General features: G+C 46.2%; 1 protein-coding gene across 4 annotated transcripts in view; it reads left to right on the top strand.

Moving 5' to 3' along the window:
• The window catches only part of SAMD11 (sterile alpha motif domain containing 11), a 139,790-nt gene that overhangs the window by 8,609 nt on the left and 110,299 nt on the right, over positions 1-20,882 (top strand). The window contains exons 1-3 of one of the 4 annotated variants that reach the window (XM_067311207.1): positions 554-576; positions 863-882; positions 1,283-1,323. In XM_067311207.1, the coding sequence (XP_067167308.1) occupies positions 1,303-1,323 (21 nt within the window). In that variant the 5' untranslated portion in view covers positions 554-576; positions 863-882; positions 1,283-1,302. Of the gene's footprint in view, positions 1-553; positions 577-862; positions 883-1,282; positions 1,375-20,882 lie in introns of those variants that run through there. The other 3 variants (XM_067311206.1, XM_067311205.1, XM_067311204.1) reach the window with 3 other exon arrangements.

Raw genomic sequence — 20,882 nt, 5'->3', positions numbered from 1 at the left:
ACCGGGCTCTGCCGAGAGCCGCTAAGTTTTCCGAGCGAGCGGGGAGCAGTGGCAGGGAGAGGAGGAGGAGGAGGAGAAGGAGGAGGGTGGGGGGGTCTCCTCTCTCCCGGAGAGAAGTTTCGGTGCGTGCGGGCAGAGGTTTGAACACCGGGGGAGCCGCGGGGTGTTGGGGGGAGGGGGGGCGCCCGGCGGCCCCCGCGCCCGGCGGCGTCGCTCCGCGGGGGCGGCGGGGCGCGGAGCCACCCGCCCTCCCGTGCGTGCCGGCGGCGGCGGCGGCGGCGGCGGGCCGGGCCGGGCCGGGCGGCGCCGCGGGGAGCGGCGGCGCGCAGCCCGCGGCGCCGGCGGAGGACAGGCACCTCCGCTCCGGGGTGGCGGGCGGGGCGGAGGGGGTGTTCCCCTCGCAGCTGGGTGGCGCGGGACCGCCGCGGCGCCGGCGGCTGCTGACGGGCGCCTGCCCTGCCTCCCTGCCTCCCTCCCCTCCCCTCCCCTCGCCGCCGCCGCCGCCGCCGCGCAGCCCGAGCCAGCGCCGCAGTCCCGGCGCCGGGGCCGGCGCGGCGCGGCGCGGCGGAGCTGCTGGTGCGGGCGGCAGGTGGAGAGCGGGGAGGCGGCTGCCTGCGGCGCGCCCGGCCCGGCCCGAGGCGGGGAGCGGGGCCGGGGAGCGGGGCGGGGGGCGCAATGAGCCGAGAGCCGGAGGTGTCAGCCCGCGGGCTGAGGAGCTCTTGGGAGGTGGCTGACACCTCGCCCGGTTATTGATCGCCAGGGAAAAGGGGAGTAACTGCAGGGGCCGCTCTCATTCTCGTTATCCCACTCCTTTTTTTTTTTTCTTTTTTCTTTTTATCACGGGGCTCCTGGCTGTCTTCAGGAAACCTCAGTCCCTCTGGGGTGAGTCAGGGGGACCGAGGTTACATGGACGGAGGCGCCGAGCGGGCGGCGGCGCTGGCGGCGCGGAGCCGCGGGCAGGGCGCAGGCAGGGCGCGGGCAGGGCGCGGGCAGCGCTCGGGCTCCGCGCGCACCGCGCGAGCGTCGGCAGCGAGGTTAGGTGGAGGCGGGCGGGCTGCGCTGCTGCTCCTCCGCGCGGTGCCTGCAGGGGAGAAAGTTCAGAGAAGGCGCAGGCAGGAGCGATGCTGGGTGGGTGGGTGGGTGCTGGTAGGCAGGCGAGGGGAGGGCTGTTTGTGCGGAAGGAGCCGCGTGCCTTTCTCCCCCCTGCTCCCTAGACACTTTCCTTTTTTAAAAGTGCTGATCCTTTTTTTTTCCTCCTTCTTTTCTTCTCTTCTTCATCCAGGGAAAAGTTTGAAGACTCTTATGTCCAAAGGAATCTTACAGGTACATCCTCCAATCTGTGATTGCCCTGGGTGTCGAATTTCGTCTCCAGTGGTAAGATTATTGTTAAACTATGTGCTTTAGTTAAGACATCTCCCCTCTCCTCCGCCTCCTTCCCTTAAAAAAATCCCTTTGCTTCTGTGATCACAAAGCTGTGATCTCTGAGGGCTAGGAACTGTCAGTCATTGAGTCTTTGCCAAAGCACTGCTTACACTGGGAGTATACCTGCAGTCTAGTTAAAGGCTAGCAGAAGAGGAGTTTGCAAACAGAGCAGATTGTATGCTTTTCTGGGGGAGCTATCACAGCTATATGCAAATGGCAAATCATTTAGCAGCCGCTTCCCCATTCTCACCCGGGCCTTTTTTGTGTATTTTGCAGAGGAGTAAAATGGCTAAATAAAGCAGAGGGAATTACAATTGCGCCCACATGATAGAGTCAGAACAGCCACACTTTACAAACCATTAATGAATTCTTTTTAGATAAACTGAATGAGTAACAAGCTTATCTTAACTCTTCACAACTTTTACCACATTCTTGCTATAGATTGCAGTTACTGTTTTTATACATCTTTTCTGCCCAACTTTGGAGTTCCTCATGTTTTCTGCTGTATGCCTTTATCTTGAGGACTTTTAAAATCTCTATTTGATATCAGTATTTTCATGAAAAAGATGTTGATGCTATAAATAAAAAGAAGTTACTGAAATTGCAGTCAACTAAGATAGGAAAATCAGTTCATCGATGTAGAAATAACCATAAAATACAATAATATTTGAACAGGATGGTAAAGCTGTTGGTTCATGGAACTAAACCAGGTCTTACTCTGAAAAATCATCATGACTTAAACATTGTTGTCAGTAGTACTGTGGAGACAGATGCAGCTTGAGATTTATTCATTTTTATCCAGAAAAAAATAACCATTTTTCTTCTATTGTTTCTATGAGGCACTCTCTTTTGACATGGAGTATCTTTATGATTCTGCATGATAGAATCCCAAATTCAAGGGATTCCTGCATGGTATATACGTGCATGTGTGTTTATGTATACAAACATACACATTCAACATGGGAAGGGGCTTAGGGCAATACTGAACAGTTACATAAATTAATATGAAGACATCATCTGTGTGACGTGAGTCTCTTGAGCCTATTCTGTGGAGCAGCAGCTCATACCGAAATAATAATAACTGCACATAGAATTTACTAGTTGTATTGCAGCATTATCATGGTATTTTAAACATAGCAAACCCGATGGAAGGAAACCTGGCCTTTCTGGAGGACACACACAGTTCCTCTGAGTTTACAGGGCAAAGTGTGATGCTGTGTAATATTTCTTTTTTTGCAGTTTTGAGTTTTGCTTCTGCTTTAGTTGCTAATCATAAGGATCAGAGGCCCACAAGCAGTGGTCTGCAGACCAAAGTGACTTGCAGAACACTTGCTGGTGGTGCTGAGGAGTGTTTGTCCGCGTGATACTGTCTAGTGGTCATTTCTAGGTAATAAGTTGCATTAAGTGATAGCCAAAATGACACACAGTGCTTTTTTAACAGAGGCATTTGTAATGCTTGCACAGGGATGCTGTGCATTTGCAAATGGGAAGGCAGCCGTGCATGAAACAAAGGCCATATTAAAGTGTCTTCTAAAATAGAAGTGAGTTTGAGAAGTCCAGATAGATGGAAAGAGAGGTTCATGGAGTTTTGGGAACAGAAAAATGTATCCTTTTGGCCTTGCCCCTTAAATGCTTCCCCAGCCAAATGAATTAGGAGGTGTTTTGCTGACAGAATTCGCACAGCAACTAGCTTTTATTTCCCCTCCCCTTTTTTGGGGGGGAGGGGGGATTGGCAGAGCAATCATCCTGATTTTGGCTTAATTTCTCTCACTCTGAAATTGGTATGATATCAGAAAGTGATTTTTAAGTTTTACAATGTTGTTGTGAAGGTTGTATAGTTTCCACTAAATAATCTACCATTAAGAATGAGCTTAAGCATGAATTTCTAGTATTAATGAATACTTCCTTTTGATATAAAATGCCTTTAAAAATAAAATGTGAATATATTAGGGTGTTTTATACTCATATGCCACCTCCGCCAGTTTACCACATCTCAAAGCATTTGGCAAATAGTAAGAGAAGTGTTACTACCCTATTTACAAAAGCAGTAACTGAGGTGTTGATGCTGCTTGGAGATCTGATCTACAGAACCCCACTAGCTTTCCAGGTTTCAGCCAGACTCCATATTCAATTCAAATCCTCTAAAATCAATCCCCGATCCCTCAGCGAGATCCGTAAAACTGTCCTCCAGTGTCCCCATCGTTGTTAACCTCAGAGGCACATAGATCTCATTGTAGAACATGGACTTCAGTGGTTTGCTGAAGGTCGTACAAAAGAAAATGGTGGCAGAACTAAAAAAAAAGACGCTAGATCTCTTGTACTCTTAGTCCTCTATCTTAACCACAAAGTCATCTTTCCTCTCTTGGAGCACATCTTGTAGATTGAAGATTTATTTCTTGTTCTGCAACCTGTGAATGTGAAACTGTCTCGTTGTCTGAGGACTACGTCCACTTTGCCTTATTTGCTTTAGAGAGGCGCTGATGGCTATAGATGCTTAACTTCGAGGGTGCTCTAAGACAAGGCATTTTAAGGCAAGAACAAACCCCAATGAGAGCTTTTATCAGAACTGTGTTTAACATTGCTTATTGCATTTTCTGTGCTGAAATGAGAACATATATCTGACTGAACGACAATTATACATTTTCACATTTTGAACCCGGAGTCTTTTGGTAGCGCCTCGTAATAGCTGCATGCACTACACATTCGGAACAGTTACACAAGGAAGCGGGTCAGGAATTGGGCACAGTTCACCCTTTGCCATTTAGTGATCGCAGACCTAAGTACCACGCAGATCAGAGGACTGTTTGTCCTCGTATGTAGAACCGCCTTGTATTTTTATGTCGTAGATAAGTACGGAAATGTAAGTGTGCAAGACCCGGATCCTTGTGCTACTGTGTTATCAAGCGGGGGGTACGGAGATGGGGAGTCGATATTGTCCGCAGCTGAGATAGGTCCTTGGGCAGCAGGAGCAGATAACCAGGATAACTCCGGAACTGCCTTTGCAATGGGGCAGGCCAGCTGCCTGTAGGCATCTGCATCTTCCCCATGCGCTCGCCCTGCAGGTTGGGAAGGAAGCGCTGCGGGGACCTTTTCCTTCGGGAAAGGTTACGTTTCGTTTGTCCAGTCCCGCCACCCCTGTCCGATCGCCCTCGTAACGTCAGGGGCTGTAGTCAACAGCGGCGATTTTCGGAGGCCCGCCGGGGTCTCCTGGAGGTGGGGAGGGCGGGGGTTGATCCGGGCAGGAAGCGGCATCGCGCCGCAGCCCCCCTTCGGAAGAGGCGCCCGCGCAGGGAGCGAGCGGAGCGGAGCGGAGCGCGGCCCCGACCCCCCCCCCCCCCGCCCGCGGCGCCCCCCCCCCCCCCCCCCCCCCGCCGCCCGTCGCAGCTCGTTTGCTGCAGCTGCAGACGGCGGCCGGCGCCGGGGCCAGCGCCGCCACCGACCGCCGGTTTCCTGCGAGGCGGGGGGGGGGGGAGGGGGGGGGGCAGCCGCCGCGCCGCTCCGGCCGCCCTGGCGGCGCCTCCCCCGGGCCGGGGCCGCCCCCGCGCCGGCACCATCAATCAGCGCCGCGGGAGCGCGGGGGGGGGGGGGGAAGGGGCCTCCGGCGGCGGCGGCGGCGTTGGGAGGGGGGCGGCCCCGGGGCCAGGGCCGAGCCGGGCGCGCTGCTTCCCCGGGGGCACGGGGCACTGCCCGCTCCCCCCCCCCCCCCCCCGCCCCCCAGACCCTTCTGCAGAGCGACTGCGCCTCCGGTTTTCCTACCCCCTTCTTCTTTGTCCCCTAGCCTTTGCACCGGAGACCTTTCGGATCTGGAAGGGAGAAGCCGCATGGGTCCAAGTCCCTACGATTTCTCTGAGACACAGGATGCATTTATAAAAAAGTTGTAAGATCTGAACGAGAGCCTTCCCCAATGTTTGCGCACCTCAGTTCCAGGCAGAGGCAGTTCGGCTTGCTCAGAGCCCTGGATGGGTCGCAGTCCGTTCTGGTCAAACCCATTCACTACCAGCTGCCCTCTGCCCCGTTAAACTTCCCGTGCACTTCGGATGCCGCTCGTGCATTCCCACCGTCTCCACCATCAAGCCCACAGCTGGGGCAGGGCTCTGATGCTCGTGGTCTGGAAAGTGACCTGCGCTCGCTGGCAGTGGTCTCTATAGCCAAACGGGGGGGGGAACCTAATGATTTTATTGAGAACAGCACTAAAATCCTTATCACTAAAGCAAAATGGCTTGATTTGTGAAGTCCATCATTGCATATCGAATACAACAGAAGAGAGACGTTCTTTATGATGGATTTACTTTGACTGTTTCCCTCATCAGTGTGACCCTTACTGTGTTTTTCATACTAGCCATACTGCCTCTGAAAGTGTGTTAGCACTCAACTTTGGCTGTTTTTCGTGTTCGTCTTTTTCCATCCTTTCAGGAAAGCGTGTCTGTTTGAAATGCTGCCCTTGCTAGATTTTGAGGTTCAGGTCACAAATAAAGAAGGAAAGGCAAGCTTTTAAAAATCTATCATGACAGGGCTGCAATAAAACAAATCAAAAAGCCCGACAGAATATTTTTTGACTCCCTCTGTCTCCTTCCTTGCATGTCAAGGCACGTGGTAATTGTGCATAACTTGGTCACTGACAATGGTAATTCATTTGCTTACTGGAGCTGTTTTGCTTTTGATTTGATTTATATGAAATTCTTTTTCTTTGCTTCTTTTTGTTGCTTTTTTGTTTTGTTTTTGTTGCTATTTTCTTTTGGTGCCCCTGAAGTTAAGGCCTTAATTGAAGACTTTGTCAAGGATGGAAAATACATACATTTGCTTATTTAAAAACTAAATGGCAGCGACCAGCAAAGTCCTGCTGAGTGTTCTGCCATCTCCTCGTTTCAGAGGCGCAGGGGTAGGAGGTAGCCCTGCATCTGCCTCGAAGCGTGGCTTTGCGTGACCTGTCCTGTTGCTTCTGGCTGCAGCTGCATCCCCTGCCCTTCCCCAGTGGCTGCCTGCCTGGCCGCTGCGTTGCTCTGCAGCCTGCCTGGAGAGCCGGGGCCAGGGCTGAGCAGCGAGGAGGGAGGGAGTCCTACTGGGGTCCCTGCTCTGGGACCCAAATTCGGAGGCTGTCCCTAAAGGGGAGTCCCCTGCACTGGACATGAGGTCGTCCAAGAGAAGTTCGTGTGAGAAGAGGGCTTTGCTTGCTGCTGGGAACTTTAGCTGTCTGCCTGTAGAGGCAGAATTAAGTCTGAAAATGTACTTTTAACTGAATAGATTAGATTTAGGTTCCTTTCTGAGCCTCTGTGGCCTTAGGGATTGGAGCTAGAGAATCCTGGGGTTTATGTGATGGGGATTGTTCATAAATTTGCCTTCGAGTCTCTGGGGGCTGCCTTACAAACATGGAAAAAGCCCCTCTGTAAAGCAGACTGACTTATAAACCTTTTCTGTCCCCAAAGGTCTTTGGCACAGCCTGTTGATTTTTATTTGTGGTTTCATGCTGATTTGGATTGTTGCTTTTAATCCAGCACATTTTAGTTAAGTTTAGCATTTGTTGGAGGTTTTTTTTTTTAAATGGACTTTGCTCAGGTGATTTTTAGAGTGTGCCTGTTGCAGTGCAAACTTCTAAGTTATACTCCAATGCTTAATGCAAGTTTAGCCAAAATCTCTTTGTCAGACCCTACCTTCACAGAGAAACCCAAGGTAAAGTGTGTTGTGTTCTCAAGCAGAACAGGAGACTCACGCTGCCCACCCAGTACTGGGGAGAGCTGCAGAGTCTGAGTCCACAGCCTCCTCCTGCGAGGCTTTCAAATCCAAGGGCAGGGGACCACATATGTCTGCTTCTCTTATGGAAGGGTCCCTAAAATCAACTGATCTTGGGTCGTACAGCACTTTGCAGGGGAAAACTGACAGCTTGAAATGGGAATCAGTGCAGAGATGAAAGGTGCTCCTAAATGGAAGTTATTCCTAATTTTCCTCAATGGAAGTTATTCCTAATGGTCCTCAATCTCAGCTCATGAACAGAGCACACTGCAACTGCATGGTTTTTTAAAGTGCTAGAGATTTTGGAAAATGGGTGTTGCACTGATAAAATGCCTAGTTTTTATTTTATACAGAGGCAGAGTAAACCCAGATCAATGGCTCTAGGATACCAGCACAATACTGAAGGGTTTAATTTTGTGGATTATTAAATGCCCTCTGGAAAGAAAAATATTAATTGGATTGCAGTCTTGTGAATGTACAGCAGAGCTGTACAAGCAGCTATAGTTCAGGAAAATAATTTTATCTTCCTGTGGATTTTAAGGAGTTGCAGGCAGGTGAGGTTTGCTGTAGTACAAAAGCTGCAGAGAAGATCTCCACTTTCTCAGGGAACAATGAAGAGAAACTGGTCTCCTGAGATGGAAGGACAGAGGACGATCCAGCTGTGAGTTCCATTTGGTGATTGCGAACAGTGTTTGTGAGTAACAGGGCCAGGCTGACCCTTGCTGTGTTAACCTGGAAAAGTATGTGTGCTGAGGTTGGCGTGTATGGGGGACTCTGCCAGGAGTGAGCAAATATGCTCCTGCTGGGCTCCCATGCAGACTGCAGAGTGGGTTTCCGTGTACCGCAGACTTCTTGAGTGGTCTCGATTCCCTAGAAGGCCCAGGGCATCGTGTCGCTTCTGGCACTGTGGTTTCGTGCTCTCTGGTGGGGCCCTTGAGGGGCAGAGGCAGTGTCTGGTGTCTTCACCTGGACCCTCAGCCTCTTTGGGAGTAGTTTTCAAAAACTCACTGAGTCAGCAGGTGCAGGCTGAGTTTTGCAGTTAACACTGCTTGACTGGTGAATGGTTGTTCAGTTTATGTGCTCCATCAGGTCTGGAAAATCTACATGTCTGAGGAAAAGAAAGGTAAGCATGGGTATAAAGGTAGATAAATAAATATATAAAAGCAGTGAATGCAACATCATCTTGATAGCAGTGTGTCAAGGGCAGTGTAAAGGTGAGATAGAATAAGTAATTTTGCTGTCAAAATTATTTAGAGATGTCATTAAACTGCTTAGGGCTGTCTCTACCGCTTCAGGGCACAGACACCTGGTTTTAATTTGCAGTGGTCTATGTCCAAACCTGCCGGCCTTAATCAAAGGGACCCGTGTTAATTTGGAGCCTGGTTGCAAATGCCTTTAGTGAACACAGAATCTAAATGGCAGAGGTGACCAAAGGACCAGAATTAACTCTCTTGTCAACTTTGTTCATTTTTCTTTTCCTGAGGATTAAAACTAGGTGATGGACTTTTCATATTGCTTGTTCTGGTTCAGTTACAAGACAGGGAGAACAGAGAAACAGTGTCCTGTTGGCCCCCGACTTTGGAAAAGAGATCCATTCTGTCTTTAATAATGTAATGCTTGGTCAGAATTTTACACTTGCAAAATCACTCTGCTTTTTCTGTTTTTTTTTTCTTTTTTCTTTTTTTCCTCTGGATTGTCTTATTCGATTTCTCTTATGCACGGGCTGTTTCCTTTATCTGCAGGCTGGCAAACTTCTTGTTACACAGCAGATGCCAGTACTGATTCTTGTTTGGCATCTCTGTTTTCTTCTCTCCCTACTCCCTCCTCCGGGTTGAAGTGCATCCTCTTTACTTATACCACAGCCCAAGACTCACCATTCCCACCATTTTTAGGCTCCTTCCTGTTAGCAGATATTCAGCTTCCTCACTTCTGGTAGATGCCCGTGGAAAACTCTCATTTTAGGACTCTCTGTCCAAATTTGTGTTTTCCAGTTAAAGGCAATGAAAGACATTTCCTGGAGAATTATTTACTGTTGCAGGAATCACATGAAGATTTATAAATAAAATGGAGAGCATTTTCTTTAGCTCTGCTCCTCTGCTTTACTCTTATGCTGTTCTGTGCGAAGGTAAATCTTTTGGACATATCCCCTCCTCTGCTGGAGTAATGCATTGCCTTTCTTTTATTTTTGGCTCTGTTATTTTAACAAAACCAGTGAGAACAGAGAGGAAATTACACTTTCCCCTGGGTCATAAATATAATCTGATATGAGATTTTGTTGTAACGTGTCTAAGGAGGAGGAGGGATGGATGGAGGGAATTCCCAAGCATGGAAAGAAAGATTCTTGCTCGTTTATGAAGAACTTTTGCTGATTTTACTTTATTTTGCACGTGCATACAAAGCTGCAAAAACTGGGGATACTGTCAAGCCAAAAATTTGCCCTGTTCTTTGATAACCCATACAAAAATATTTCCGCATGTGAAATCCCTCATTTTAAGATGTCAAGATAGTTTCAATCAGTATATGAAGTCGCTTTTTTTAATCTTTTATATCTTCAGCTAGGAAGAAACTTGTGCCAGCATTCACTAGCAAGCCACACCACTGAGGGGAGCCTCACCTTGGTGTGATGCACAGACATCAGCGAATGCTGACTGTTGCCTTGGGGCTGCTCTACTATAACATTAGACTAGGGGCTCATGCAAACAGCCTTGTTTTTTTCAGTGGGGTACTTGTCAGAAAAAAAAGGGGAACAAAATTTGACCCTGAATTGCAGTTGGAAAAGGGAATAGGCATGTAAATGAGTGAACAGCAGGCAGGGTTGGAAACTAAATGTGCTGCCACCCCTTTAGGGATTTAATGGCTGAAAGGTCCCATTATTTTGCAGACTAATTGTTCGTCCTCATTCGTGCTGCTGCAGCAGCTTTTGCTTGTGGAGATCTCCAAGTGTCTCCTGTAGGTTTGGCTAAAGTTGCTGTGTTTATCAGCACATGCCTAGGGCTCCGCTCTTCCAAAGTGGTGCAGGGACAGCGACACAGAGCAAGAGGCCTGGTTGTGCCTCAGTGTGAATTGAAGGCAGTTGCCTGTGTGAGTGAGTACGGCACTAATGCCCGCTTGTATAAAAAAAACCCTGAACCTTGATGTTGCCTTTTGCTTTGTTTTATCACATGTAAAATGGAAAAAAAAAAAAAGAGGCTTTATAGTAAAGCTTAATCAACATTTCTGAAAGTAACAGCATCATCTATCTTTAGATGTAAGATGATGGGCAGTAACCATTACATCCTGCGTTGTGCTAATCAATTAGGAAGGCAGAGCCTTTCTTGAATGGTTTCCAGTGAATTAAGGAGCCAGGAAAGCTTAAGAGCTTTTGATGCTAGAAGAGATACTTAACAGTCTTTTGGTCTAGAAAATACATCCTCTTCTAAAATATTCTGGTGATGATACGGAAACAAAGTTGTGCGTTGGCCTATAATTGATCTCCAATTTAGCATTGGGAGGTATGAGTGTTTAAGACCATTTAAAAAGCAGCTCTGTGATTTTAAACAGTTTCAGCTAACTTGGCCCTCTTAATCGCCATTGCTTCCTGGTATAAAACTTTTCTCTTTCTTTTGAGAGAGAGCAGAATGCTTTACCAGACTAGTTCACTGTCTTTCTACGAATGTCTTACCCCTAGGAGCTTGTATTTATCGTTGTGTCTCTGGGGCCTTGCTAATTCAGAGTTATGGGTAGATTCCACTCCAATAGTAGCTACTGTTCTGCGTATATCTACCCATCAAATTGCAAAAACTCCCTTGTAACCCCATCCTTTCTTTTTATCTGGAGATGAATGCGATAGGTGGTACTCAGCTCCGCTGAAGCTGCTTTTGCTGTGTTGCTAGGGTAACCAGAGATAGCGCCTGAAGACAGGAAAGGGCAAGCATTCCTTTCTGCCACAGTCTGGAGCATCAGTGATTGAATGAGATTAGATAGAATTAGATAATCCTGAAATTCACAGTGATTTGACGCCAGACCTTTATTAAATAAGTAAAAGTACCAGCCCTTATAGTAAAAATGAATTCTTTTAGATCAATAACTTTTCCCACCATTTGTCACAGCTGTGATTCTTAAGATCTCTTTTTCTGTTACGTGGGGTAAACCACACAAACATTCCTTTTTTTTTTTTTTTTTTTTTTCCAGAGGGGACTATGATATCAATTCCTCTTTTATTTCCCCCTTGTGATTCACCCACTTAACCATAAAGTACACTTACAAAGGAAAGCACTACAGGATTCTTCAGTGATGGTTCAACGTACTAGAGCTTCCGTAGTGTTACTTAAAAATTGTACACCAGTAGTTTTAGGTGTGATAGTGTTTTAGAGTTGGTTAAGGAGGGGAGAAAATAAGCTCTATGTTGTGAATGGCTGGGCAGTTTTTTGTTCCTTGTGTGTTCAGCACCTAAAACTATTGGGACCTTATCCGTGCCTGGGATGTTTGTGCTCAGCTGCAATAGAATTGATAGCATCATATTCTGATCTAAAGTAAATCTGGGTTAAAATAAGCATGGCAGTGTGAATACAGGATTGGACTTTAATCACAATCAGTCTAGATTTACATCAATTTGACTCTGTTGACTTCTTTTTCATCTTTAGACTGGCATGGCTTGCATCAAAATTTAGTGTGCATCAGAGGATACCTAGCAGAGCATGGAAAATTTGGTACACTCTGGCCCTCAAGCAGTTTTGCTTCATATCAAGCTAAATTTGCTCTTTCAGATCAGTGGGCTGTTTTTTTTTTTTTTTTTCTGGTTGTGGTGCTGTCCTTCATGTGCAGCTCTGAACACCACTGCTGAAGTTTTTGCAGGAATAGGGAACAGTATTTGGCCTCTACATAGTCAAGAAACAGTACATCCAGAATGAGAAGGGCAGCCTGCATATTCCTTATAAGGACACTTTTCATTCTGAATAAAAATCTAATAAACTGGTTCGGTTCTTTTAATCCCCAAATCAACAGTGTGATTCCTTAAAACATGTTGGCTTGAAACTCATGAGCTGGTAATTCAGGGCTGGAAATCTGTGGATCTGCGCTGTTTGCATCAGCAGTGCAGGTCTGATTTTCTGAAGTCTCACCTGATGTTGCTGTGGTGGACTTCTCAGAAATAAGTTCAGTAAAAGTAATTCTGTGAGGCTGATGAGCATTTCTCTTCCCTGATGGGTGCAGAGGGTAAAAATCAGCTTTGCTGTGGGAGGATTTAGTTCCGTTGATGTCTCTCCTACTGTTTTCTAAATGCTATAAAATCTAAAAAAGTCTGTCTAAAGGATATTTGAAATTATATGATCCACAAGTTATTGTACTTTTCCCCTAGCAGTGTGGTGCTGAAAATCTTATGTCCTGAGAGTAATCTCATTGCTTTGGTGGGACCCCAAAGACCTTGGACTGGAAATACTTACATTCAGCAGGCTGGAGAGGGGGAAAGACAGAGGACCTTGAAAAATGTGTTTGTGTGTGAGTACTTGTATCCCAAGACCAAATTCTATCCTGATTTGTACAGTGTGTAATACCACCCTCACTAACAGGGTCACAGCACACACAGATGAGAGAATTTTTTTGTTTGGTACATGAGGATATTTGAATTCTCATCCCTGCCTTTATCCAGGATTCAAATGCACTGAAAAGAGGAGTTGAGTGATGAAGTGTCAAATCTCAGTAGGAACCAAAGCCACGACTACCTGCAAATACAGAAAAATCTGGGATTTCAGTTCTTTACCCCGCAGCAGAAACAGGAAGATTCCAGTCTGTGATCAGGTTTCTCACCTGTCCTGCTGTTCACTGTCTCTGGCAACTTTGGGAAATGAGGGGCCCAAATATTCCTAGAGTGTGTGAAGCAGAGGAGCCGTTGCCGTGTCATATCCAGTGTAGCTTCTGTAAGAACAGGAAATACTGTACGAAAGGTAGTGACCCAAGTGTTCATGTTTTTTGCAGATGGCAGCTTCTGCTGGGATAATCATGCTCTGTTGCCTACAGATCTGCCCCACATGAACCCTGTCCAGCTTGGGGAGATCCAAGATGTAAGCCAGGGAAGGATCTGGCTTCTTAACTTCCATAGCAGTCCAGTAAGACCACACATGAGCTCAATACATAATAAAGTCTAGGTATCAGTTGCTTCAGTGATTTCCCAGGTTTAGAGACCTCCCACCTAGGGAGGTCTCAGAGCTGACAAAGGAAAATCAATTGGAAATGCACACAGTGCCGAATTCTCTGTGGTAAAGATCGCGCTCTGGCTTTCAGTTGCTTGAATGCTTTAAATTGTACCCTAGAGTAGCTGTCCTAAATTCGTTGGAACTGTTCTTTTCCTCTCACTCTTCAATGTCATCTCAGTGCATGATTCTTTTCCTCCTCAAGCACTGTGTTATGGGATCGCTGTTCTCTGTCTGGATGGAGTTGGGTAACACCAAAGGACATAATGAACTTGGATACTTGGGATTCTTCTGTGGATTGGCACTGGGGATCATATTAGATGGGTGCTAACCATGCGCTTCAATGGCAAAGCACAGGGCATTCAGAGAGGAAGGTTTTGCTCTAGCCGGTTGCTATTTATTACCACTGAATCCTAATATAACAGACATCAGATCTGGAGATGTCAGTTGGCAGCTATCCCATTGCATGCTCCCGTGCACAGACAGGCATCTGTGGCCAAAATGTAACTGTCTGAATTCAGTGTTTCGTTAAGAAAACCTGATTTGTAACTTCAGAATCAAAACCGTAGCCTGCACTGCAGGATAATCATTTTGCATGTAGTGGCTTTGTTCGCTTGCACGAGGTGGATTAGTGAGCGCTGTGGCTGCCAGTCAGGAGGCTGGGGCTCTGTGCCTTCCTCTCCTGAGGGTGACCCGCACTACTTTCTCAGACCTTTGTTTTCAAAAGCAGCTTCTTACGTTGGGTGTTTACCTTGGCTTACCCAGAAACATACTTTCTGAGGGCTCAAACACCATATTCTTTCACATCAGGGAGCTGTGCAGTCTTTTGTATCCCTGTGCGGCCTTTGGAAATGCAGGCATTAAGATTTCTGTGATTCAGCTGTCTCATATGCAGGCTGGGGAGAGCACCCTTGGGTATTGCATATGGAAATTGAAATATTTAGATTTAGGGGTTAAAAGGGGAAGAGACTGCTGTTACCATCAAGTCTAAGGTCTTGCACTATAATAAGAAGTAGGATTTCCCCAACCTGCTTTGTATTTATGGCAGCATGTCTTTTGTACTTTTCTTTTAAGGAAAGCATCCAGTCATAATTAAATGTTTCTGTCCTGTATTGATCCTGGTAAATCGTTTTGGTGGGTAGCTACTTTCACTGTTTAAGAAATGATGGTATCGCTAGTTTGAATTTGTTTAGTGTCACATTCCTGCCACTGGGTCTCCTTACGGCTTTGTATGTCACTCCTCAGAGCTCCCTGTTAGTACCCACAGACCATCATGAAGACACCTTTTAGCCTTCTCCTTAGTGACTTAAATAGACTGAGGTTCTTCAGTCTCTCCACATAATGAGGCAGTCCCAAACCTTTAATCATCTGCATGGCTCTTCTGTAAAACCCTGACGCTGTATCAGCATCCATCTTGAACTGCTGGCGGTGTGTTCAAGGAGCGTCAGACACATCTATGCTACAGTCCTGCTCCCTGTTTTCTGCGTTGGCATTTTTGTGTCCGCATTACTGATATGGCCAGGGCATTGCCTAGGACAAACCTCTCACCGGGTTTCCATCATGACCCTTGCACCCTTTTCAGAGTCGCTTTTTCCTGGGGTCGTGTTCCCCTCTGTTCAGATGCCAACTTCATCCCCTAGTCCACATTGTTTTGTGTCTGTAACTCTGTCTCTTTTCCTTATTTGCCATTAACTTGCACATTCTTTGTGTTAACCATCAACCATCAGTGATGGCTCTCTGTTTTCTTCCAGGTCATTGATAAAAATATTACAGAGAATTGGTTACCGATTTATATTTTCAGATCTTTTAATCAACTTTTAATCCATTTAATTTGTGCCATGTTGACTTGTAATGCTCGAATTTCTCAATCAAAAAGTTTTGTGGTGTAAGATCAAATACCTTGCGCAAGTCTAAGCACTTTACAATAGCACTATTGTCTCAGTGAAAAATATAGCATATTAGTTTATCATGTTTTCCATAAACAAACTTTAATTTGCATTAATTATATCACCCTCCTTTAATTTATTATTACTCTAGTCCAGTTTCCTCTATTTTATTATTTCTCCTGGGAGTGATAAAATTACTTGGATTATCCTGTTTATGCTTTTTAAAATACAGGCACACTACTGTGTTTTTCCATTTACCTTCGGACTTCCTCATTGTTTTAAGACTCATTCAAAATCAAAGTAAAGTATATAAAGAACTCCCTGGCCAACTCTTCTGAAACTCTTGAGTGCAAGTTATCTAAGCTTGCTGATTTAAACTATATAACTTTAAAAGTTTCTGTTTGGAAACCTTCTAATTTACTGCTGGCATGAAAAGTATTTCATTTCCATCCCATGTTACAGCTAGCTTTTTTCTTCCAGTGAAGAAATGAAATATTTGTTGAACATTCTTATTTTTTCAACATTCTAACAGTTCTACCATGCCCATCTAGTAATGGACTGAAGTCCTTATTACCTCCTGTCTTTAGTAAGCCAGTGTTTACAAACCAGTCTGGAATTCTCCAGTGGATGAAGGAATTATTAAAATGGCAAGTGCAGTTATATAAGATTAGGATCTTTATAGTGGGTGGGGAAGGAGAGGCCTTAACCATTACAGAGGCCCTCTACTGCATATTGTGCTGATGAGATGTCCAACTGTCTTAAAGTCTGTTTCTCCTTGGTACTTAGTTTATGGCTCCAGTGGGATTTCTGCCTTTTTACTTCCTGTTGTTCAGTGCTGGTTTAGTCGGAAACCTGGCATGTGGGGCTTTAGCCCTCTGTGAAGAGAAGGATGCTTTCTCTTCATCTTCTCGTGTCGTACACGCTGCTTGCCAGGCTGAGTGTTTACAGCTTGCGGGTTGGGGTAATGAATAGATGCGTTAGGCTTCAAAAAAACCCCCTTCTCTGTGGCTTTCTGGTGAAAACCCAGCCTTCTTTCGCCACCTGGACGCCGTTCTAGCTTACACTCCTTGTCTGGCTGCTTTTGTTTTCTCCTGATGTTTCTGTCAAGTCTCCCTGTTTGGCCACCAGATTACAAAGCAAGGCGGTGCTTGAATTATCTAAAGGAGTGATCACAGTGTGTTTTGTCAAAGCTTGCACCTCCTTAAACAAACGAATCTATCTTCCCTCCACGTTTGCTTTAAATGATCCAGGAAAGGTGTCAGTACGGGGTTGTATGACCGAGGGAAGAGGTGGGGATGTGATGCATCTGTAACTGTAACTTCTCTGCTTAGGTTACTAGAATAAACATTAGGAAGGACCCTGTCGTCCACCTCCCTCTTCGCAAGACTCGTATTCGTCTGTACGGAGAAACATCCCTAACACTGGCTCGCACTGAGATGCTGTGCTGTTAGCCTTGGCTGGCATGGAACATCTTGATATCCTGCAAGCTGTGAAACTTGACATATGCTAAGGCAGTAAGAGGAAGAGAATCTCTCCTTAAAGCTTCCCGGGAATGTTCTGACAGGAGCTCGTCTGTCGGGGTCTGCTGTGTCGTTCAGACTGATCCCAGTAGGCCAACGGGTTAGAATCAATGATGTCCTTGATCAGCAAATAATTCTACCTTGATCAGAAAATCCTGGTAATTAAAGGTGAAAAAGATGTACGACAGCACTCAATCTGCTCCACAGAGCAGCTCTAAAACGCAGTAGCGTTTGTGCGTGTGTTTCTTGGGGATTTTTTGGTTGCTGCTGTAATGTTAAGGTTAGCTGGGCTGGGCTTTTGAAGGAGGGCTGCACTCTCATCACCAGACAGTGACTAATACTAGGTGCTGCATCATTTTCCCCCATATTTTATATAGGATGACAGCATGAAAAAACCTGTTGTACAAATGATTAGGGAGGAGTGGGGTGTGAGGGAGGAAATGATCCCTTCTAATCGTCCAGGAACAGCCCCGCTGTCGCAGTCGCTGTTTTTCCGCTCCTTAGCGGAGGCCCCGTTTACCCTCAGACCTCTCCTGGGTCATCCCCCAAACGAGCTCCTCCTCTTCCCTGACCAGAAGGCTTCATTCCTGGGGAGCAGAGGGGACATTTAGTCTCTGTGGCTCACTCAGTCTTTGCCTGTCAGCTAAGATTGACTGAAAAGAGAGGTCCTGCTGCGGCAGCCCATTGGTGTGATTTGACGGGCTGATCAAAAGGACCTGAACCAAGATCAACCCATCACGATGTACAGGCTGCTGGGTACCTGTTTGGCGGGAACCCTGGCAGTGTCACCAGACTGAATTTTGCTGCTGGTGCTTAGGTAGCTGTAAGCGCTTTCCTTTCCCTGCTTTCACTGACGCCCCTGGGCTCTCCTGGAGTTTCAGCTTCGCATATTTGGAACAACTTGTTTATTTGGAACAAATCAGGTCCTTGGGATTCGGCTGCGCTGCATTTGGTGCGGAGCTCAGTGGAAAGGAGAAGGTGGTAAGAGAGGTACTTTGTTTTATACAGCTCTTTCATGGCAGTTGAGAGCAGATTTGCTCCGTGGTATAAATTAGAGCAGTTTGGGGCTGGCAGAAGGCTAAAATAGTTTATAAATGATTGTGTGGGACATGAGCTGGAATGTGATGTACTGGGGTGAAGTGTGTCCCAGAAGAGTTCCCACAGTCGTCAAAATGCAAAGTTCATATGTGCAGTGTGTTATACACCTGTTGTATCAGGTGTGGAGAGAAGGATCTGTAGCTGTCATACGCAGAAAGCCAGCAATAGCTGCTCATTACCGATCTTTGAAAATAAGGAAATAGAGCTATCGTTTCAGTTTTTTGTGTGGCTGTCTATGTGAACCCATCAAACACGAATATAGCTGCTTGCCTGCAAACAGATTAGTTTTTTATTGCTGTTGCCACCTCTGTGATACTATAAGGCCCAGCTATACTATATATAACACGATAAATCTGCTTTATATCAATGTGAACTTTGATATATTATTAATATCACACTCATGATTTGAATATTTAAATATGCATGGTACAAATGAAAAAGTTATTTGGCTTATGGTTGTTTTATCTATTTATTTTAGATTTATAGTATACCTATCACAGGCCTTTAAGTGCCATGCAATTAATTAAAAATACAGTCAGAAATTCAAAACTGCCTTTCTGGCCCATCTAGATTATCCCCCTCTCCTGAACTCATCACTCCCTCCTTTTCCTAACCAGGTCTCTTCTAGCACCATAAACCTGTTCAGTCTAATTCCAGAATGAAACGAGGGGAGAGAGGGAAGCTGAGCCCTACAGTAACGTGCTTGCGGGTACTTGAACCGCAGTTCATGTTATGGGAGGAGAGCTTCGGGAATCCTTAGCACGGACCACAGTCTTGCTGTTCTAGGTACTATACAAACAGCATCACTGAATTGCTCTCATAGCCGCTATCCTGTTATTTTTGCAAACTAGGTTTATGCCTGGATGCGAAAGGGAATGCAAACCCTGAGAGAGGAGGTACCCTGGGCAGCTTGTTGTCAGTGCACATTTTTTGGCACTGCTTCTGGAGATTTCACTAGGATTTGGCTCTTTACAAGCTGACATAGTTGCCAGGGCTGCAGGGTCAGACCCTCTGTGGGGTGGTGATTTGGGAGTGACGTGTGATGCCACTCAGAAAGCCACCGGTGGACTGAGGAAAGGGCTGTGGCTGCTGAAGCTCCTCAGCCTTGTAGCTAGAGCAAAGGACTTCAGTTGCCTGGAGGAGGGGTCCTAACTGGCTCTGTGACCTTGGGCAAATAAATGGCTTATCCTCCCTGTGTGCTTGTTATTCCAGGTGGAAAATTGGGTAGGAAAAAACCTCAAGAGCTTCAGTTGAAACCATATGCTGCCTCTGAGTGAAGCCTTCCTGCGTTAAGAGAGTGCAAACAATTGTAGCTCATCTTGTTTGGGAAGAAGGAGGATGGGAAAAGGCAAGGGGTCAGGCAGCCTAGGCAAAGCACCTAGACCTGGAGGGAAGCGGGGTGGAGGTTCAGCAGCCCACATAGCCCAGAGCCTTTGCTTACAGACTTCCCCCTGTTTGTGAGCTGCTGTAGCGGCACTGCTCGTAGGGAGCCTTGAAGAGACCTTTCCCTCTTCTTGCTGCGTGGTAAAAGCCACAATGGGGAAGATGTGGGAGTTAATGCTGCATTAACTCCCACTGGGATACCCACCAGGTCTGGAAGGGAATGTGCATTAGCATATGTCTGCTTTCCGCAGTTTCAGCCCTGCTCTCACCAAAAAAGAATTGTCAAGAAACAGGCAGAGGATCTGCTGGGGACTTTCAAGGAGGGGACAGCTTGATAAAGAGTGCGTATTTGCTCCTGGTTTCTCCTGCCCCCTCTGCCCAGCCTGCAGGCATCCCCCCCCAGCCCACAGCTATCAGCAGAATTATAGAAACAACACTATATTGATTGTTATTTTTGGCAAATCTGGCCCACATACCCCATAGGAACTTGCAGCCCTTTTCAAAGTTTTGCATATGCAAAATTTATAAGAAAAGAAGGCATTAATAAAACTCAAGTTTTATAAGTGGAAGTGGAAGGGCACTGTGAGAGCATTTACCCAATGTGGATGAAGCACTCTTGACCAAAGCAGCCTGAATTGTATTTGAGAGAATTCTCTTTCCCTTGTTGCTGCTGAATTACCTCTTAATAGGCTGCAAAGAGCTGCTGCAGCAGAGTGCAGTGTGAGCTCCTTTCCTGTTGACTTAAAGGTCAAGCGTAGTCCCTTTCTGTTGCAGGAGATGACATGACTGTTCCCAGTAATTAGTTTAAAAAATACATATGTATCTCTTTGTGGTACCAGAAGTGCTTACTAAAATCCAGAAGGAAGTAGCAAAGCAGTTGCAAACATAGGTTTCAAGAAATTGTTTCGCTGTATGAAATATCCACTGTTGCGTTTTCAGTAATAGCAGGAAGGGAGAATGCCAGGGAAACATGAGGTTTAGCTGCTGTCAAATATTTTTACAAGTGTTGTCTTTATTTAAACAGCAGAGATCTTGTTCCTTTGTTCTGTTTGTACAGCACCTAGCACCGTGGAGTTATGCTCCTCTTGCAGCCAAAGAGTATGTAATAATGATCTAGACAGGAGTATGTGCTGCAGTGATAAAGATACCTCAGTGCTCTCTTTTTATATATACACATACAAATGTATATATATACCATGTATATGCGTGTGTATGTATATGTTGGTAACTACAGCAGTGAGGATGATGTGTATATGTGTAAATGAACTGAAAAGAGCCCATGCCTGGCAACATTGAAGAAAGAAGCCACTAGATGAACTAATGGGCAAGAGAGATGGGGTACAATTTGTAGAGACTTGGAGACGTCTTCTGAAAACTAATGAGGCATTTGAGTTTCAGCCAGAATTAGATAGGGAGCATTCTGTGTTTGACTGGACAAGATCAGCTGGAGATGAGCCAGCAGACACAGTGCTTCATGTAGGTCCTGGAGGTTCCAGGGATGTACGGCAAAGAGGAGAGCTACACAGATGGACAAAAAGGAAACCAAACACAGGAGTGATGTCGTTCAGTTTTCCAAGGGCCCCAGCATGCCACTGTGCCCACCTAATTGTCTTGTCTTCCGTATGTCAGTACACAGAGCAGGCTCGAACAGATGCAAACCTCCAAGAAGGCAGTCACTA

Source organism: Apteryx mantelli, chromosome 26 (genome assembly GCF_036417845.1).
Source record: "Apteryx mantelli isolate bAptMan1 chromosome 26, bAptMan1.hap1, whole genome shotgun sequence".
NCBI lineage: Eukaryota > Metazoa > Chordata > Aves > Apterygiformes > Apterygidae > Apteryx > Apteryx mantelli.
The sequence above is the reverse complement of the archived record's forward strand: the minus strand, read 5'-3'. Positions and strand labels throughout refer to the sequence as shown.